Source organism: Hemiscyllium ocellatum, chromosome 43 (genome assembly GCF_020745735.1).
Source record: "Hemiscyllium ocellatum isolate sHemOce1 chromosome 43, sHemOce1.pat.X.cur, whole genome shotgun sequence".
NCBI lineage: Eukaryota > Metazoa > Chordata > Chondrichthyes > Orectolobiformes > Hemiscylliidae > Hemiscyllium > Hemiscyllium ocellatum.
Genome location: NC_083443.1, coordinates 25,575,994 through 25,594,180, shown reverse-complemented (window position 1 = coordinate 25,594,180; position 18,187 = coordinate 25,575,994). Strand labels below are relative to the sequence as shown.

General features: G+C 42.5%; 1 protein-coding gene across 1 annotated transcript in view; it reads right to left on the bottom strand.

Moving 5' to 3' along the window:
- The window catches only part of zcchc24 (zinc finger, CCHC domain containing 24), a 267,605-nt gene extending 249,702 nt beyond the window's left edge, over positions 1-17,903 (bottom strand). The window contains exons 1-2 of the mRNA XM_060854300.1: positions 17,460-17,903; positions 11,754-11,954 (exon numbers count right to left, since the gene is read on the bottom strand). Of these exons, the coding sequence (XP_060710283.1) occupies positions 11,754-11,954; positions 17,460-17,693 (435 nt within the window). The 5' untranslated portion in view covers positions 17,694-17,903. The remainder of the gene's footprint in view (positions 1-11,753; positions 11,955-17,459) is intronic.
- Between the last annotated feature and the right edge of the window lie 284 nt (positions 17,904-18,187).

Below are 18,187 nucleotides of genomic sequence, written 5' to 3'. Positions count from 1 at the left end.
GTACACCACAGTCCAACACCGGCATCTCCAAATCATGGTAAAATGTGGTTCTCTGGAATGGTAGCAAACATGATTTGGCACAGAACCAGAGGAGATGTTAGGACCAATCACCGAAATACTTGACCAAAGTAGTAGGCTTTGAGGGGTGCCTTGGAGGAGGAGGATGGACGAGGAGGAAAGTGATCAAGCAATGCGAGAAATCAGAGTCAACTGATGGTCAGACAGAAGTTGTGGGGAGGGGGAGCTCAGGTGGTATTCCACATGCATATGGAAGCTGACATGGTGTTGACAAATGGTGCCATCATGGGCAACACGTACATGAAAAGGCTCCATTTGAGGTTAATGCTATTGCTAGATAGAGCACCACACACACAGACATGCCAAAAACACACCAATTAAAACAGAGTTGAATTCTTCTACCCAGAAAAATCAATCCTTTTACTGGTCATACTGACTCCACAAATTTTGCCAATTTTCTACAGCCCAGAAAGATTTACTTTCTAAGTCATTCAGCTCCTCATCAGGGATTTGTAGCTGCAATGGATGACCATTAAAGCAATGTAAAGTAGGACAAGAGTAAAAAATGAGGTCTGCAGATGCTGGAGATCACAGCTGCAAATGTGTTGCTGGTCAAAGCACAGCAGGCCAGGCAGCATCTCAGGAATAGAGTACAGGAATAAAGTAGGACAAAGCCAGAAAATGGAAGCTGATAACACATATCCACTGCCTATTCCTTGGCTTTAAGCAGCTCAGGAGAATCAGAGGCAAACGGATATATGTGTCTGGGCACATTTAATTGGGGTGGGGCAGTAGTCATGGCAAACAGCATAAATGTAAGTCTGCATACCTATAAAGCACTACACGTGAACCAGAACAGAACAGATTAATTGCCCATAGATTAATTTAGAACATAGCACACTACTATAATTTTGTACCATCAGCCAGTTTGATGTGTGATTGTGCTCTTCCAACTTCATATCTTTTGCCTCTGCCCTCCAGCATCTGCTGTCCTTACTGTCACATAAGCATGTGTTCTTGTACGCCATCTTGAAGACATTGGGAATTGAAACACCAAAATGAAAAGTGATAGGTCCCAAAGATAGATCCTTTGTTGTGAAGGGTATTGGCAGTGAATCAGAGACAACAGCAGAGTCAATGCAGATGATTCTCAGGCTAATAGTGGACAGCAAAAGATGGAGACCAGTGAGGGTAATGTCACCAAACTGGACAGTAGAGCTTGGGAAAGAGCAGAATACTGTGACTGATTCATACAATCCCTAAAGTGTGGAAACAGGCCATTCAGCCCAACAAGTCCACACCAACCCTCTGAAGAGGTGTTTTTTTTATTAATCTTCAATGAACCAGTTCAACTGCACAAGTATTAAAATCATCATAGAATCCCTACAGTGTGGAAGCAGGCCATTTGGCCCATCAGGTTTGTACTGACCCTCTGAAGAGCATCCCACCCACACCCCGACCCTATCCCTGTAACCCAGGCCTAACCTGCCTGACCTACACATTCCTGGACACTATGTACAATTTAGCATGGCCAATCTACCTAAACTGCACATCTTTGGACTGGGAGAATACTGGAGCATTCAGAGGAAACTCACGCAGACACTGGGAGAATGTGCAAACTCCACACCAACAGTTGCCCAAGGCTGGAATGGAACTTGGCTCCCATGAGGCAGCAGCGCTAACCACTGAGCCACCGTGCCAGCCCATTGTGTAAAAGACTGGAGAGAGCATGAGGGAAATGCGAAAGGGTGGTGGAATGTTCACTGTATTCACAGCCACATCGAATGTCAATTGATAAGGGTGGGTGATTGGGATGAGGAGGGGCTGCTAGTAGGTGGTCAGTTAGTTGGCTGGCTACAGTAGGCTCAATCTCTGCACTGGCTGATGTAGTACTTGAGGCCTGCGTTCTATCTTGTGCCTGATAAAGAATGGTGTTCCCCAAGTTACCACAGCCTATTCCTTTGGTTTACAGAGCATAGGAGCATCAAAAGCAAAGATGGACAGTGACAACCTGCTCAAGGACTTTGAAGAGGACACGGTTTCTTGTGTGCGTGATGTCATTGAGGCTGCTTGCTGTCAGAGACCTTTGTAAGCACCTGAAGGGAAAGAACAGTCAATTGTTAACAGTAACAGCCAACAGGAAGGGAATTTAGATTGCCAGTAGTTTGGACAGAATAAGGCCAAGGGAACAAAATACAGGGTCTTGGTTAAGATGATGACAGAGAGGCAGTGAAGTCAGATAGGGAAGAAACTGGGAAATGATGCACGTCCCTGGTTAAGGTAAGCAAGAACCTTTTGGGAAGTTTGGTCTGGTCAATTAGGCCAGGCCAAGGGGCAGAAACATTGAAATTAAGGGTCTAAATTTTAGTGACAAAGTCTGTGAATTCATCAATGCCTCTTCTTCCTCAGGCAGCTAAGGAAATTCGGCATACCCATCAGGCCTCTCACTAACTTTTATAGATGCACCACTGAAAGTATTCTATCTGGATGCATCACAGCTTGGTTACGGCAACTGCTCTGCCCAAGACTAAGAAATTACAGAGAGCTGTGAACACAGCCCAATCCATCACGCAGGCCAGCTTTCCATCCATTGACTCCATCTACATTTCTCTCTGCCTCAGAAATGCAGTCAATATCAAAGACCCCTCCCACCCCGGTTACAATCTCTTCCATCGGGCAGAAGATACAAAAGCTTAAACACGTGTACCAACATCTTCAAGAACGGATTGTATCCCGCTGTTATTAGACTTCTGAATGGACCTCTCAAATTTCAAATCTAATGTTGATCTTGCTTTTTGTGCACCTTCTTTGCAGCTGTAACTTTGCATCCCTTGTTCTGTTTGATCACCCTGTGATCTTCATATGGTATGATCTGCCAGTACTGCACACAAAACAAAACTTTTCACTGTACCTAGGCATGTGAGTAATAATAAATCAAATCAAATGAAATAAACATCCCAAGTTGCTTCGCAGGAGCATTGTGAACAAAAAATTAAACAAAATTAAATTTTAATCAAAGAGCCACATATAATGAAACCTGAAATCCAAATTTAGTGCCATTACATACTTTGTTCTCAATTTTCAGCAGACCATTTTCAAAAGCATGTATTCACTACCTACATCTTGTATGAAAACTGAAGCAACTAAATTATAGAGTTTTCAAGGTGATATCACAGGAATCTATTACTTGGCTTCAATAGAAAAGTGAGCAATGGTGAACATTGAACAAAATAAATCCTATGACTGAAAGAAAATGAACATTCTTGGCTTATTTTACTTTTGAAAATGTGTTCCCTCTCAATGTGGATTTTAGATTACTTTGGTGCATTTGATCAAAGGAAAGACACAGATGGATGAATGGGAGCCTCAAAACTGGCACTTGATCAGAGTCTTGATTCTTTGTGAAATTGGAGCATTTATTTACTTTAATGGATTTGGTCCAACTTTTACACACCAGCTTTGCTAATTATTACCAGGAGCTGCTTTCCTTTTGTTTATTTCCTTAACAGGGTGGGTAGGAATAAAAAGTGAGTGTCAGTACGTTCCTTTGCAGAGGCTCAGTATCAATAGACAACACTGTACCAGACACTTATCTAACCATGAACATAAGTTGCTGGAGAAACTCAGCAGGTCTGTCAGCATCAACTTTGGGGAGAAAACTATTAACATTGAGTCCACTGATCCTACTTCAGATGACTGTTCTCCCTCTAGAAATGCTTCCAGACCTGCTAAGTTTCTTCAGCAACTTATGCTTTTGTCTATTTCAGATTTCTAGCATCTGCAGTTTTGTTTTTATTTTGGACTTACCTAGCTGTATTAAATGGTGAAATAAAGTGCATGACAAACAAACAGAGAAAGAAAAACTTGCACTAAAAAAATTCATGCTTGGAGCTGCCGATCCTCTTAAGTAAGTAAAACTGGCTGTCACGCCAACTGTGTCATAGAATAAATTCATCCATCATTCCTTTGTTGACGAATGTCTAATTTTGACAAAGTCATACAGGGCATGTCAAATCATAGGTTAGCACTTGAACTTCTAACAGAAGGAAACTTCCACAGTTGAATTAAACCAATCTGCCTACCTCTGTTCCTAGGATCACTGACATTAGCCAAAATGTTCATCAGCAATTGGAGTTCTAGGAGATTTCACGAACAGAAGAGAGAGGGAGAAATAAAGAGGAAAGGAATCATAATTAGCACTAAAGCTTTTTGGTATTCTGGGGACCTTCCATCTAGAAGATGTTCCAAATTTCAGGGAGGAGAGATTGGGAATTGGCTGCTGTTCCACTTACTCATCCAACAGAACACTGCGCTTTGTTCCCGAGTTCTGACATCAACAGGAACCCAGAAGGTAGAACAGAAATTATGTTTTCTGTTGTGGTTCTGTTCGCCGAGCTGGAAGTTTTTGTTGCAAACGTTTCGTCCCCTGGCTAGGCAACATCATCAGTGCTTTGGAGCCTCCTGCGAAGCGCTTCTTTGATGTTTCTTCCGGTATTTATAGTGGTCTGTCCTTGCCGCTTCCGGTTGTCAGTTTCAGCTGTCCGCTGTAGTGGTCGGTATATTGGGTCCAGGTCGATGTGTTTGTTGATGGAGTTTGTGGATGAATGCCATGCCTCTAGGAATTCCCTGGCTGTTTTCTGTCTGGCTTGCCCTATGATAGTAGTGTTTTCCCAGTTGAATTCATGTTGCTTGTTGTCTGCGTGTGTGGCTACTAGGGATAGCTGGTCGTGTCGTTTCGTGGCTAGTTGATGTTCACGTATGTGGATTGTTAGCTGTCTTCCTGTTTGTCCTATATAGTGTTTTGTGCAGTCCTTGCATGGTATTTTGTATACTACATTAGTTTTGCTCATGTTGGGTATCGGGTCCTTCGTTCCAGTAAGTTGTTGTCTGAGCGTGGCTGTTGGTTTGTGTGCCGTTATGAGTCCTAAGGGTCGCAGTAGTCTGGCTGTCAGTTCTGAAACGCTCCTGATGTATGGTAGTGTGGCTAGTCCTTTTGGTTGTGGCATGTCCTCGTTCCGTGGTCTTTCTCTTAGGCATCTGTTGATGAAGTTGCGCGGGTATCCGTTTTTGGCGAATACCTTGTATAGGTGTTCCTCTTCTTCTTTTCGCAGTTCTGGTGTACTGCAGTGTGTTGTGGCCCTTTTGAATAGTGTCCTGATGCAGCTTCGTTTGTGTGTGTTGGGGTGGTTACTTTCATAGTTTAGGACTTGGTCTGTGTGTGTTGCTTTCCTGTATACCCTTGTGGTGAATTCTCAGTACAGAGAACACCGAACGATCACGTCTATGAATGGGAGTTGGCTGTCCTTTTCTTCTTCTCTCGTGAATCGGATTCCTGTGAGTGTGGCGTTGACGATCCGGTGTGTTTTTTCTATATCCGTGTTTTTGATGATTACAAACATGTCATCGACATATCTGACCCAGAGTTTGGGTTGAATTTGTGGTAGGACTGTTTGTTCTAACCTTTGCATAACTGCCTCTGCTATGAGTCCCGAGATTGGTGATCCCATGGGTGTTCCACTGATTTGTTCGTATATCTGGTTGTTGAATGTAAAGTGTGTAGTGAGGCACAAGTCCAGTAGTTTAAGTATGCCGTCTTTGTTGATAGGTTCCGCATCCTGTTTTCTGTTCTGTATGTCCAGTAGGTTGGCTATTGTTTCTCTGGCTAGGGTTTTGTCAATCGAAGTGAACAGTGCCGTCACGTCGAATGAGATCATGGTTTCTTCTTTGTCTATGTGTATATTTCTGATGATGTTCAAGAATTCCTGTGTTGATTGTATGGAGTGTTTGGATCCGCTGACCAGGTGTTTCAGTTTCTGTTGTAGTTCTTTGGCCAGTTTGTATGCTGGTGTCCCTGGTAGTGATACTATGGGTCTGAGTGGGATGTCTGGTTTGTGTACTTTAGGTAGTCCATAGAATCTGGGGGTGTTGTTGCTTTCCGGTTTCATTCTTTGTAGGTCAGCTTTGGTTTTCTGTCCGTTTTTTTGCAGATTCCTTAGTGTGTTATTTATTCTATTGGTGAGTTGTGGTGTGGGGTCAAATTCCTTCATTTGGTAGGTGTTGGTATCTGCGAGTAGTTGTTGTGCTTTTTGGATGTAATCTGATTTATCTAGACTTTACATTCAACAACCAGATATACAAACAAATCAACGGAACACCCATGGGATCACCAATCTCGGGACTCATAGCAGAGGCAGTTATGCAAAGGTTAGAACAAACAGTCCTACCACAAATTCAACCCAAACTCTGGGTCAGATATGTCGATGACATGTTTGTAATCATCAAAAACACGGATATAGAAAAAACACACCGGATCATCAACGCCACACTCACAGGAATCCGATTCACGAGAGAAGAAAAGGACAGCCAACTCCCATTCCTAGACGTGATCGTTCGGTGTTCTCTGTACTGAGAATTCACCACAAGGGTATACAGGAAAGCAACACACACAGACCAAGTCCTAAACTATGAAAGTAACCACCCCAACACACACAAACGAAGCTGCATCAGGACACTATTCAAAAGGGCCACAACACACTGCAGTACACCAGAACTGCAAAAAGAAGAAGAGGAACACCTATGCAAGGTATTCGCCAAAAACGGATACCCGCGCAACTTCATCAACAGATGCCTAAGAGAAAGACCACGGAATGAGGACATGCCACAACCAAAAGGACTAGCCACACTACCATACATCAGGAGCGTTTCAGAACTGACAGCCAGACTACTGCGACCCTTAGGACTCATAACGGCACACAAACCAACAGCCACGCTCAGACAACAACTTACTGGAACGAAGGACCCGATACCCAACATGAGCAAAACTAATGTAGTATACAAAATACCATGCAAGGACTGCACAAAACACTATATAGGACAAACAGGAAGACAGCTAACAATCCACATACGTGAACATCAACTAGCCACGAAACGACACGACCAGCTATCCCTAGTAGCCACACACGCAGACAACAAGCAACATTAATTCGACTGGGACAACACTACTATCATAGGGCAAGCCAGACAGAAAACAGCCAGGGAATTCCTAGAGGCATGGCATTCATCCACAAACTCCATCAACAAACACATCGACCTGGACCCAATATACCGACCACTACAGCGGACAGCTGAAACTGACAACCGGAAGCGGCAAGGACAGACCACTATAAATACCGGAAGAAACATCAAAGAAGCGCTTCGCAGGAGGCTCCAAAGCACTGATGATGTTGCCTAGCCAGGGGACGAAACATTTGCAACAAAAAACTTCCAGCTCGGCGAACAGAACCACAACAACGAGCACCTGAGCTACAAATCTTCGCACAAACTTTGATTATGTTTTCTATTACAAGCGGCTCCTATGTAACACGTTGTCAAAGATTTTCATCTTGAACTCATCAGGACACATTGCGAAAATACCAGAGCAAAAAGGAAATCAGTAGATTCAAACATTCACAGCTCAGAAGGCAGCCATTTGGACCGTCAACTCAATGCTGGTCAACAAAGATCAGACTACATTATTTACAGTTTCCAGCTTTTGCCCGTAGTCCTAGAGGATATGGCAATGCAAGTAGTGTACTATTTAAATGATATATGGGCTTCTGAATCAAAGACAGCTTCAGGCAGTGAATCCCAGACTCCCACCACACTTGAAGTGAAAAAAAGGTTTGTCCTCTTAGCCTTCTATCTGTTTACTTAAATCCACACCTTTTGGTTATTGACCCCTCTAGCCAATGGAAACTATGCTTTTCAATTACTTTATCTATGTTCCTCAATGTTATGCACCTTTACCAACCTTTGCAGTTATAAGGAAAACAATCCCAGCCTTTCCAATCTTTCCTCATGGCTTAGACTTTCTGGCTCAGGCAGCATCCTGGTAAACCCCCTCCATACCCTCTCTCGTGCTATCAGATCCTGACTGAAACCTGATGACCAGAACTTTACTCCAGGTGTAGCCAAAACAGTGTCTTATACAATTCAAACATAACCTCCTTGTTCTTGGATTATGTCCCTCAGCTAGTAAAGACACATATCCCGTATGTCTTTGTAACCACCTATTGACCGGTCCTGCTACTTTCGGGGATCTATGATTATAAACACCAATATCCTGCTGATCTTCTGTGCATTCTAGGTGCTTACCATTCACTGTATAGTTCGTTGCCACCCCAAGTGCATTATCTCACACTTCAATTCCATTGCCAGTACTTTATTTGGGCTTTAAACCATGCATTTGATTCTGATTGTTCAATGCATTGCCCTGAGAACCGCTGAATGCCTGTCACATATTCTGTTGAGTCAAAACAGTCACAATACATGTACATACTTTTCTGCTGTCTGCAAACAAACAGGACCCTGTGAACTAATATATGTATCATCCAGGACACACTTGTGTATCGTATTACAAGATCAGCCAACAATCCTAAATTGGCTGTCAGTGCAATTCATTGCACACTCCGGATTATCCAACAAATGTTGTCCAATTACACAATTACATCTAAGATTGAATGCAGCTGCAAGTAATTTGTGTCCTTGTGACAAAGTAAATTCTTGATCAGTTTCTTTTTCTACCTTCTAAAGCAATGCTTCCTGCAGAGAATTGACCTCAACAAAATGGAAGCATCTGCAGTAAATGTTATGTTATGTGCCTATGAGGAGTGCTGCACTATTGCCTACCTTTCTGCTCACCCTGATGTCTGTGCACCTATAAATTCAAGCAATGTCAACAGACAGCAGAGCTCCAGTTTGATTTTCTTCACTAATTTTGATACTAACGAGACTACGATTCAACCGTAACATTCTACAACCATTCTACAGCCAGTTTCATCATCAGCAGTCAAGAGACCCAAAGGTGTCTTGATCCACATGGTTTGATAACCAAACTATACATCATATACATGATATATTTCCATACAGGTCTGTAGCCTGTACTTTATTCATACGAAAATGGCAGATTGGAGTTCTCACAAATTCTCATCACACTGAAGAGTTATACTTTGGAGAATGCACCACTTCTCAACTAAATACTTGCCTTAAAAAAAGTCACAAATTTTCCTGACTGACCTGGAGATAACCTGGCTTCTACCCAGGCAGCTTCCAGAAAGCAAAGAAATTTAATATAATTGAGTTCAATAGTTGCCTCTAACTCCTCAGTTCAGCAATTGTCCTAGAGCTTTGACTTTAACACAAAGCTCTCAACCACATTTTAGATTCTTCAATACCTGTAAGTAGTACCAGTGGAAACAGTGAGCCTAGTACAAACATTATAGGGACAAGGACTTTAAAAATGAATAGGAAGCACTAGTCTAAACCTCTAATTAAAAAAAAGAGAGTGTGCTGGAAAAACTCAGCTCATTTGGAAACACTATCTTCTAAAGAAGTAGCCCAGAAGTCACACAATACCTGGTTATGGCCTAATAGGTATATTTCAACTCTCAAGCTTTCAAAGCACCACTCCTTCATCAGGTGAAATCACTAATGAAATAATTTAAAAACCTGTGATTGTCTATGTAAACGAATCCATGGGCATTTCTTTAAATCAACCTGTACAGAAATACTATGACTTCTGAAACATGTGGGACTTGAACACTGACTCAGAGGTAGGTACACTACTAATGCATCACAAGAGACAAGGGCTTCATTGTTTTCTTTAGATCTGGAAGTCTTATCACGCACAACTAAATGGCCTTTTTGCCTCCACCAACAAATCCAGCCATGTTATTTTTCACCCATTACCAGTAAATTACCCAGTTTCTCATTAATCAAATTACATGCAAGTATTCATGAGCTTTAATATTAAACATAATGAGAAGAAACTATAATTAACAATTAATTTCATTGTTGACAATTGACATCAATGGGAGGCAACTAGAAGGTAAGACTGTTGTCATGAAGCACAGTGTATTAATTCTTAAAGGACTGAAACCATTTATCACTTTCAAAGTGAACTTATGATATTAACACAAAACTGCAAATAGAGTTGAAGTTACAACTGGTAAATTAGTCAATGAGCCTTGAATTAAAGATGAACCATGAATACCAAACTGCACCTAATATTGAAATAATGTTATTTAATAGTGATGTGTCTAAATATTTTGAGAGAACAGTAATCTTAGTTTAAATCTTTTTTTTGTTTATGCAACATTATAGCCATCCAGAAAACTTAATGGGAAAATATCACATAAGCTAAATAAGACGTTGATAAACTGGATGAAATGCTAATAGTGTGCAGATTACTACTATGAAGAATGTACATTGATTTTGGTTGAAAGACTGAATAAATGCAATGTTTATTTTCATGCAACTCTGTTATAGATCTAACAAAATTCTGTTGACAAAAACCAAGGATTGTTTTGACTCAGAGTATTAAACACTTGGGCTGATTAAAACCACAATTCTGACTTTTCTTTTTCTCCATACCCCAACGTAGTGCCTGATCCAGCTTCCAAAAGGCAGAGCCAGTGTTGGGTGTTCTGGATTCTCTTGATCTGTTTGATGTCTGATGTTTCGAACCTGTCTCAACTCTAATGGTTAGAAGCAAGGAGGTGGGGGAAGACAGAGCACAAACCCTGACTGAAGGGATAGCCTCTGTGGATTAGGATAAGGCATCTGGATTTTATTATGCTTCAGACTGACAGCCCAGATTCCAGGCTGTTTGTCCAGACTTCCTGCAGAATGAGACACAACTTGAGCATTTCCCATTACTGATCTCTGATGACCTCCAAACCAACGTCTTTTTCAAGATAGCAAAATCAGTCTAATGGGAAACTTGGCAAAGTCCTTACAAAGGCACAAGGATCCACAAACAGGAGCCGTACAGAATTCAGACTAAATCTCATTTGGTCCTTAACAGCCAATGCGGGCTACAGTTGCCACTGAAGGGCAACGGTCAGTATCTGTAACACAATCTTTTGAGATTAAATCCCTTTTAGCAAAACTATGTAAAAATGTCAATGTGTAAACATTAATGCTCACTGTGATATTGCCCTCATTAGATATCATTTGTGGTGATCAATAAAGAAGCATTTAGCGAATGACTGGGTAAACCAATTCCATTTTCATTTACACAAATTCCACAATCCTGCTCACTTCTCCATGGAGTCGGTATCCTTGATTATTGTAGCTTTCCGACAACTGGGTGATAATGACCTCAACTAGTTCAGCACACTCTGAAAAATGCAGCATGAGTAGGAGCCTGGAAATAAGTTTGCTGGTTCCAGTGTCAAATTGATACTGGGAATTATAACTGGGCAGGACTCTAGCGACTGAGTGAACTGCCTTTGAGGTGGTGTAAATATGCAGTTATAACATTCCAGTGTAATAACTGAGGGCAAACGGAGCCAAACTTTCCATCTATTTCTCAAAACACAGAGAGCTAAACCAGAAAGCACAAACCAATCAAAGCTTAGAAAATACTAAATAATTGAACCAATGTCTTAAACCTCATGGCTTTCACAATTCTTTAGTTAAGGTCTAGCTGTACTGTTAAAAATCACATTTTTGAAAGGGAAAATTTTAAAAATATATTTTGGAGATTTTTTAAAATGTGAACCCAACACTCGATTAAATATTTCATATGCTGTTGCTTTTGACACAGTTTAATAATAATCCACTATAATTTAGTAATTGGACAGATCATTGCCCCCAGCTCCCAATGACCAACAATCTCTAATATTCAGCATGTCTCTACCGCTTGGGGAAACATCATCCAGTTGTGACTCTCGCAATATTCAGACTGCTCTTACCTGGGGACAGTCCTTGATATAATGCCCTTTGTTGAAGCAGAGGTGACACAGGTAGTTGGGTGGAGGTCTTTTGCCGGGTTTGCGGGGTTCTGCCGATAAGGATAGATCCGAGAAATGGTCGGTCAACGAGCTCAGCCCATCCACGATATTACTCAGAGAACCATAGGGAGACGTGTTCTTATACAACCCGCTGGTAATAGCCTGGATAACGGACAACATTCAGTTACTCGCTTTCTGCACCGGAGTGCTCTAAAACCCAGAGAGGCTGTCGAAAATGTTTAACATGTAATAAAACCGACAGTTAAACCGATCTCTATAGCCCCAAACAATATAGACCCACACAGTAAAGCTATTGTGGTTGCTGGAAAAGCACAGCAGGTCAGGCAGCATCCAAGGAGCAGGGAATTTCCTGTTCCTTGGATGCTGCCTGACCTGCTGCGCTTTTCCAGCAACACATTTTCAGCTCTGATCTGCAGACCTCACTTTCTCCTCAAAGCTGTTGTAGTGCCTGGACCTCTAATGCGTATTTGTCTAGTGTCATCCTGCACTTTAGCAATATAACCCATTACCAATCAAACACGAGTTGCTCACAATTTCACATCAAAGAAATCTGTTTCACGTCAGCAACTGTGTGAGTACTGAGCAATTACAAGCTAAATGTTTTAGAACATCCGACTCAGGGTATGTATTGGTATCAACAATGAACGCAATTATCCAGGAGAGATGGGTCTGAATGGAAACATTTCTGAAATTAACCTCATATTGCCAATCTGTGGGGGTGGGAAGAATAGGGGTGGAGGGGGATAGGGGGTGTTTGTTATTTCCTGCTTTTGGAGCAGAGAGTACAGTGGTCAGACAGGACTGTCTGCCCCATAAGATTAAAGCACATTTTCACACTGGCATCCAATGAATATTAATGAAGAGACAATCGGGAAATGCTTGTATGTTTTATATACACAAAGGAAGAAAGCCCACCCTAGGACCCCCGCAATAAACACTCAGGGCTTCCACTTGCCAGCCCAGATAAATAGAGTTGCAATCAAAGCACCGAGTGTCTAGTGTTCACGCCCAGCACCGGTTGGGGATAGGTATGGGAGAAGGGGCTGGTGCTGAGTATGCAGTTCCCCTCACCCACCCCATCCAATGTTGTCTGGCACACACCGAGCTATTTTTAGGTGAGGCGACAACTGTTATGCACTAAAGTCCAGCTGTCATGTTTACAAGCCCGCTTTGTAGTAGCAGCAGTGAATTTAAATAAAGCGACCTGTCAGAAAGGTCAGGGACAATTAACCCTTCGGCCACCGCATCCCTGTTAGCTCCAGCTTCCTGCTCTGGAGAGGCAGCAGCTTCAGATTATCCATCCTAATATTAACCATGAGAGAGAAATTAAATGCTGAGAGCTAGGTTTAGAATTTAGGATTTTTTTTTAAGTAAGATGAGTGGGGGTGTGATTCTTTGGGACCTTGTGAACAATTCCGCAATCCAGCTCTCTCTTTGTGTGTTTGCACTTTGGACTTAGAATTTAGTCACAGAGATGTACAGCACCGAAACAGACTCTTCAGTCCAACTCAACTATGCTGACCAGATAACCTAAATTAATCTAAATCCATTTGCCAGCATTTAGCCCGTTTTCCTCTAAACCCTTCCTATTCATGTATCTACCAAGATGCCTTTTAAATATTGGAATTGTACCAACTTCCACCATTTCTTCTGGCAGCTCATTACTTGGACACATGAACATTCCATATCACACTGCGTGTAAAAATAGATCCCTTTTACATCTTTCCCCTCTCACCCTTAAACCTATGCCCTCTAGTTTGGGACTCCCCTACCCTGGGGAAAATACCTTGTCTATTCACCCTATCAAGGCCCCTCATGATTTTATAAACTTCTATAAGGTCACCCCTCAGCCTCTGATGCTCCAGCAACAATAGCCCCAGCCTATCCCTGTAGCTCAAGCCCTCCAAGATTCTTGTAAATATTTTCTACACTCTTTCTGTTTCAACTATTTCAAAATGCTTAGAAGAGACCAAGAACTTCCTCAGTGTTTACATGAGAGACATTAGAAATTAGCCCTCACAGTTAGCCTTTCCCAGACAGAATGAGGGGAGATTGGTTCTGTTTCGTCCTCGCTCGACACGGCCCCTCATTCCCCCAAAACTGCCACCCCATTTCATTGAGCACTCCCACACAGACAATGCTTATAGGTACAAAGACGCTATCCATGTTACCATGGGTTTTCTGAAGCGTATCAGCTTCCAAAGCACTGCCTGTTTGTTCCTCATTAAATTAAACTTGTGCTTTTCTTAAAGAGGCAACTACCACAGGCCTGATAGATATTTTCCATTAAGGGAGCTGTACTGTCACACAATGTACAATTAAAATGACCCTTTTAAGAAGGTAGCTGTCTTCCTGGAGAGAAAACCTGCTTTATAAATGGACGGAAATAGGGCAGGAGCGAAACAATAGAACACACTAATTCTGGACATACTTAGGGGGGAAATGCAGTGTAGATCAGTTAAATTTCTAGACATAATCTTCATTAACAAGGGTTACCATTGAACTTAAGGTCTGATTCAAATCCTTTCCTCCTCCAGTTAACTTGGTGCTACACTCTGCAATTCTGTTACTAAGCCTCACAGCTAGCCTCTCTCAAAATCTTCAATGTTCAATCTCTTCCATTTTGCTTTTCACCACCCTCACTGAATACCTCAATGTCAGCATCCTGAGAATTATTATTAACCAGAAGCTGCACTGGACCAGTGTAAAAATACCATGGCTACAAGAACAGGTCAGAGACTCGGAATACTGCAGTGAGTAACTTCAAAGTTACTCTTCAAAGCCTGTCCATCATCCACAAGGCATGAGTCAGGAGTGTGATGGAAAACTCCCTCTTTGCCTGAATGGGTGCAGTTCCAACAACACTCAAGAAGCTTGTCATCATTCCGGACAAAGCCCACTTGATTGTCACTCCCTGTCCACCACTTTGAACATTCAAGCACTGAAAGACGGGATTAGAATAGATAGATGCTTGATGGCCAGTGTGGATACAATAGCCTAAAGGGCCTTTTGCCATGCTGTTATATTCACTCCCTCATCACTGACTCTGCTGTGTCGTAGCAGTGTGTACTATCTCCAAGAAGCAATGCAGCAATCCACAATGGCTCCTTCGATAGTATCTTCCAAACTCATGACCTCACAGGACAAAGACAGCAGATGCATGGGATCACCACCATTTGAAGGTCTCCCTAAAAACTAGACTATATCAAAACTGCTGCTGAGTCAAAATCTTGGAGCACCATCTCTAATGGCATTATGGATCTACATACACCAGAGGGACTGGAGACCTCCAGGGCAACTAGTGATGAGTAACTAGTTGGCAAAAAAAAATTCATTTCACCCCCTCGCTCAAGTGTGAATCCAGTGTAAAACTACATTGTATTAAGAAGGCACTAAATTTGTCAAGTTGTTTATGAAGTAAACAGCTCGTTAGAGTGTGCCATTTGGAGGACAAAAGGATAACGTGACCAATCAGTCCCACTCCATCCATAATTCAACAACAGAGTTACCTTTCGATTGTGCCTTTTACACAATTCAAAGTTGTTTCTCAGGAGCAGCTTAAAGCAAAGTTTGACACTGAGCCCTATGGGGCAAACGGCTAGAAGTGTGAACCTTTTAACATTGAGGTTTATAAAATCATGAGAGGCATGGATAGGGTCTTTTCCCTAGAGTGGGGAGTCCAGAAATAGAAGGGTATTAGTTGACTGTGAGTGGAGAAAGATTTAAAAGGGACCTAAGAGGTAACTTTTTCACACAAAGGGTACAGCACTTATGGAATGAGCTGCCAGTGGAAGTGGTGCAGGCTGGTACAATTACAACACCTAAAAGGCAATGGGATGGATACATGAATAGGAAGGGTCTAGAGTGATATGGATGAAGTACTGGCAAATGGGACTAGATTAATTTAGGATATCTGGTCAGTATAGATGAGTTGGACCAAAGAGTGTATTTCCATGCTGTACATCGCTACGACTCTAAAAGCATGTTCGAGAGGCAGAGCAACTTACTGAGTGAATTCCAGAGTTTAGATTGTGAACAAGCGAAGCACCAAGCTATCACTGATGGAGAGATGAAAATTCAGCTTGTGTTTGAGCCCAGAATCAAAGGAGGTGGAGCTGGTCAAGGTGACAGCTATGTGTGGAATGAACTTGGGGAGATGGGGGTTAATCTGAAAACAAGTTTGAGAATTTAAATAGTATATTGTTTAAGGGAAGTGGATGTTTGGGATGAACAGGGCTTGGCATGAATAAGGAAACAGGCAGAAGAGGCTTCAATAATCTGGGTTATGGAGGGAGAGTGAGATTGACTGATTAAAATCTACTGGGTATCTATTAATGGCAGATTTCTCCTGCTTAGCCACTTCTCTGAAAAGTATCACGACAATGTTCAATCAGCTTTCTGAATGGTTAAAAAGGTGTAATTTAAAGGTTTCAGGTGACCTTGTGGTGGGTTATTCCGGGTATAAATCACTCTTTGGTGGGAAACTATATACACCCAATCTCGAATTTTGTCCCAACCTGGTGAACTTTGAATTGTCCCCTCTAACTCAGGTCAGGTCAGGTCCATGCTGTTTTCAAATCGTACTTCATAAACCAGAAAGTTTATCATCAACTGCTCTAGGAACGTGTATGCGTTTTTATTTAATTATAAAAGGGACAATGCCAGAAAGAAAAAAAAATCCGTACTTTTCAATGGGAGTTTGTGAAACAGGACAGTGCTTTCAGCTCACTCCACCCATCCCCCAAATGTCAGGCAGTGCGTTTGTCAGATCCAACCTCACCTCCCAACTTTCCAACTGCAGACTTACTAAAGGGGGGGCGAGGGCAGCAATAGGCAAGAGGTGACTTGGCGCTTTCTTCTTAACCAAGAATCTCAGTTCACAGACTGAGTGAAAACTGACCAGCCTCTTCACCCACCACTCCCTGGACAGGATACAGACAGGACTTGTGTCCTGTCAATACTTTTCCATCTTGATTTTTTTTTGTGGGGGGTGGTGGTGTCTGGGATGTGGGGATTAGACTTGGCGTCTAAAACACCCAATCCGAGTTGGAACCCAACCAAAACATCCCGATTCACAGACAATAAAACTTTGCCAGGACTCCCTCGGCATCCCCGCGAGTTGAGAAGGTATCACGGACTAAAGCATGTTGTCACACCTGGGCTCAGGGGAGGCGGCGAACTGCGGGTGGAATTTAAGGCGAAATGTTAATTTCAAGACGAAAGGCGGACTTTAAATATGAAAGTGAACACGCAAACTCCCAATGGCTGACAAGCAGGGACAGTAACAGGGCACTAACTCCAGTAATGGCACTAACAGAGGTCAATGATTAGCCAATATGTCCAGAGAAGCTTCTGCAAAGAGATAAAGTCAGCTCCCCTAACAAACAAATACAATTTACAAATAATACTTCAACACAGTCCCAGAAATACTGCCCAAAGGTCTCCGCTCTCTCTCTATATGTATAGATATATATCCCACGCAGACTAATGGCGGGTGTTAAGGGAACAAAAAAATCGCAGAAAAAGTTTCCATTTCAAATTTCTCTCCCTCCCCCTTACAACAATCAAAGTCTATATTTAAATTTTAAAAAAAACATGTTTAATCACGCCCGCTGGATTAAGGGTGTGATCGAAGGGAATTCGCACCTCGTTCCTGTGGAGTTGGGAAAAGTTATTGAGATAGTTGGAATAGAGCGAAGTTCCCAGGTCGGCGGCCGCTTTGGTGTAGTTCAGGTCGTGGTGCTGGGATGACGGCTCCGGTCTGAAAGCATCAAAAGCACTCGGCTGGTGAGTGTCCTGCAGAGACAGATAGACCCAGTTTAAGAGCTGGGCTGGCTGGTAGACAGAGGCGCTGGTGTCGATCGTTGACAGTAGACTCATCCTGAGTTGCTGCTGCTGCTTCTGCTGGCTCGCCTTCTCCCTCTCCTTCCTTGACAAAGTCAGAGAGAGTGTGTGTGTATGTGTGTGTGTGTGAGATTGTAGAGAAAGTCACAAAATCCCAAGCCAAAGTTGGCCGCTGCTGCCCAGAGGAGCCAGTGCGGCTCGTGTTATTGTTGTTGTTTAGTTGCCTGTAGCTGTGTTGTTTGGGAAGTTGTCAGTAAGTTTCTCTTTTTTTTTGGTAGAGGGAGGGAGGGGTTGGGGGGGTGGTGTTGGGAGAGAGAGCCTCAGACTGATCCGCTATTTCTCCCAAGGGAAGAGTTACTTCTGAGCAGCCAATCAGAGAGGCGCGCTGGCACCCGGAAGTGCATCATCAGCTTTGATACATTTCACTGGAGTCGCTGGTGGTGACTCCTGGGTTGTGTGTGTGAGTGTGAATGTGTATATGTATATGAATGAGTGTGTATGTGTGTATGAATGAGTGTGAGTACTCTCTA